Raw genomic sequence first — 2,884 nt, forward strand, 5'->3', positions numbered from 1 at the left:
ACCACCACACCCAGCTAATTTTTAATATTTTTTGTATAGATCAGGTCTCACTATGTTGTCCAGGCTGGTCTCAAACTCCTGGGCTCAAGTCATCCTCCCACCTCGGCCTCCCAAAATGCTGGGATTACAGGCATGAGCCACTGTTTCTGGTTAGGGATATATAGTAAACAAGAAAGATGATAATAAATTGCTATGGCATCTCTTAAAACAATTCTAATCACTGTGCAGGTATAAAATTATTGCTGGTAGGCAAAATAAGTCTTGAGAAGGAAAGGAAATTCCTCTTGAAACTCATTCTCAAGCAAACATTCACTCCATAGACCACAATTCAGGTAAGAAACCTGTCTTTAGAACATGACCAACAGCTGTTCACAATGGCTTACCCAGACTTCTCAGGAGGAAGGCTTCCAGATGTTAAAACTCGTTCAAACAAAACTCGGGTATTATTGTCCTCTAGGATATTGAAAAAGATTTTAAATGTCTTTTTTAAAATTCACTTTTACGAGGCAACAATATTTTCACATGTATTATCTCACTTCATCCTTAACAAAAATCCTAAGCAGAAAGGTAACTATTATCACACTTGGTTTTTATAGATGAGGAAACTTGAGCTTCAGAAAACTTAAGGGATTTGATCTGGCTCTTGGTGACTGAGTAGCAGAGCAGTAACTGGAAGCCAGGTTTTCTTCCTTCTAGTTCAGCCCTCCTCTACTGCAGTTCTACTGCATAACCATTTATAACAATGCTGTCTGAACCAGGTATCCCATTTGCCTTTTAAAAATAATGACAAGTACATATCTGCTGATGTTAGTCAGACTACTACTATTTTTTAAATACATTGAATGTGGAAGGATGGCAAAATCAAACTTAGAAATAATTGAGTTTCTTATTTTGAGGCACCGGGACTATGCTATATTTAGCTACTTTAACTCTTGCAGAGGTACAATATCTAAGTTGGTAGGTAAATATTGAAATGGAAATGAATTAAAATTGGTTGACAGAGGTATATTAAATTTTAAGAGTCTGTAGCTGGAAGTGGGAAGATGACACTTCTTGCTAAACTCTAAGGGATCTTTTATTATTTAAGAATCCAACAGTAACAACAACCATTGAATCCATTACTAACAACCACTGAATTGTACACCTAATGGATGCACTTATGGCATATAAATTATACTTCAATAAAGCTGTTCAAAAGAAAAATTAACCCAGCAGAGGAGTTTTTTTTTTTTTTTTTAATTGCCTGGGGGTAGTTATTCAGATTATTATATGTCTATATGCAAAATAAAAATCCTATGTTTTTTTAATTTAAAAAATTAAACAGAGCAAAGAAGATAGCACTATTTTTGTCACTTCTATCTTCAATTTAACATATTATACTTTTAGAAATGATCTTACATTTTATCTTTTTCTGTTCTATCCCAAGCTTTGGTCCAGACACATATTTTACCATTCCACAGAACTTTTACACTGCCTGCTATGCTCTCTGCCCAGAATAATGCATTTTTCTGTTTCTTTAGCTGGCTAACTACCGCTCATCTCTCAAAATTCAACTCATGTGCCCTTCTCTATGACATCCTCTAGAACACTGTTGTCCATCGGCAATATAATACAAACCACATATGGAATTTAATAAAAAGGGTAAAAACAGGTAAAATTAATATATTTAAGTTAACCTAATGTACCTAAATCTTATTTCCACATGTAATCAATATGAAAAATGTTGACATAGTTTACTTTTTTTTTTATGCTAAGTCTTTGAAATCTGGTATGTATTTATACTTATACCACAACTCATTCGGTCTAGCAACATTTCAAGTGTTCAATACCTAATAGTCTAGTGACTACCATAATTGTGCAGCATAGCTCTATAACTTAAATTATACTCTCTTCTCTGTGCTTCTATAGTACTTCATTCAGGAATCTATTCGAGTATTTGGCATATTTTTAATGATTACCACCCTCATCATAAATAGTTAACATTTATGGAATAACCACAACATTCTATATATAAGTGAAACACATGCAAAAACTCATTTACCCGCTCAACAATCCTATGAAATGTATTCTTATTATGACTTCAGTTACTTCTGCAGATGAGAAAATTGAAGTTTACTATTACACACCTAACCTCAGAACTATGATACAATGAACCATCAAATGATGATGTAATTATATTTACACATTGGATTCCGCCACAAAAAACGTTCTGGTGAATCCTATTCATCTTTGTATTCCCCGACCCTAGTAACCAGAAGGTAATGAGTAAATGTTTCATGGATGGATAGATGAATGAATGAATTATCTAAGACGCTTATTTTGGAAGACAATAATGCTAACATCATATATCATCTTCATTTTTAAAAACTAATAAAAATACACATACTACTAGCTATTCTAAAAATTAGACAAAACAAGATTGATAAGAAAAATGCCCCACTATCTCATTTTTTGGAGTTAAATCTTTTTCCCAGAATGTAGAATCATTAAGCTAAAATACAAAATCATGTATTAAAATTACTGATTTATACCTATAATACCTAATTCTATAATCATTTACATGATGCATAATTGCATACTTCTTTCTTAAGCCAAATTTTAGTGATTATTTATTATTTATTTAATTTATTATTATTATTTTTGAGACCAAGTTTTGCTCTTATTGCCCAGGCTGCAGTGCAATGGCACAATCTCAGCTCACTACAGCCTCTGCCTCCAGGATTCAAGCAATTCTCCTGCCTCAGCTTTCCCAGTAGCTGGAATTACAGGCGTCCGCCACCACGTCCAGCTAATTTTTTGTATTTTTAGTAGAGACAGAGTTTTGTCATGTTGGCCAGGCTGGTGTCAAACTCCTGGCCTCAGGTGATCTGCCCTCCTCAGCCTC

General features: G+C 33.9%; 1 protein-coding gene across 1 annotated transcript in view; it reads right to left on the reverse strand.

Annotated features, from left to right (window-relative positions):
• CSTF3 (cleavage stimulation factor subunit 3) overlaps positions 1-2,884 on the reverse strand; it is an 83,621-nt gene that overhangs the window by 7,810 nt on the left and 72,927 nt on the right. The window contains exon 16 of the mRNA XM_017514251.2: positions 384-453. Within this exon, the coding sequence (XP_017369740.1) occupies positions 384-453 (70 nt within the window). The remainder of the gene's footprint in view (positions 1-383; positions 454-2,884) is intronic.

Source organism: Cebus imitator, unplaced genomic scaffold (genome assembly GCF_001604975.1).
Source record: "Cebus imitator isolate Cc_AM_T3 unplaced genomic scaffold, Cebus_imitator-1.0 Scaffold521, whole genome shotgun sequence".
Lineage (NCBI taxonomy): Eukaryota > Metazoa > Chordata > Mammalia > Primates > Cebidae > Cebus > Cebus imitator.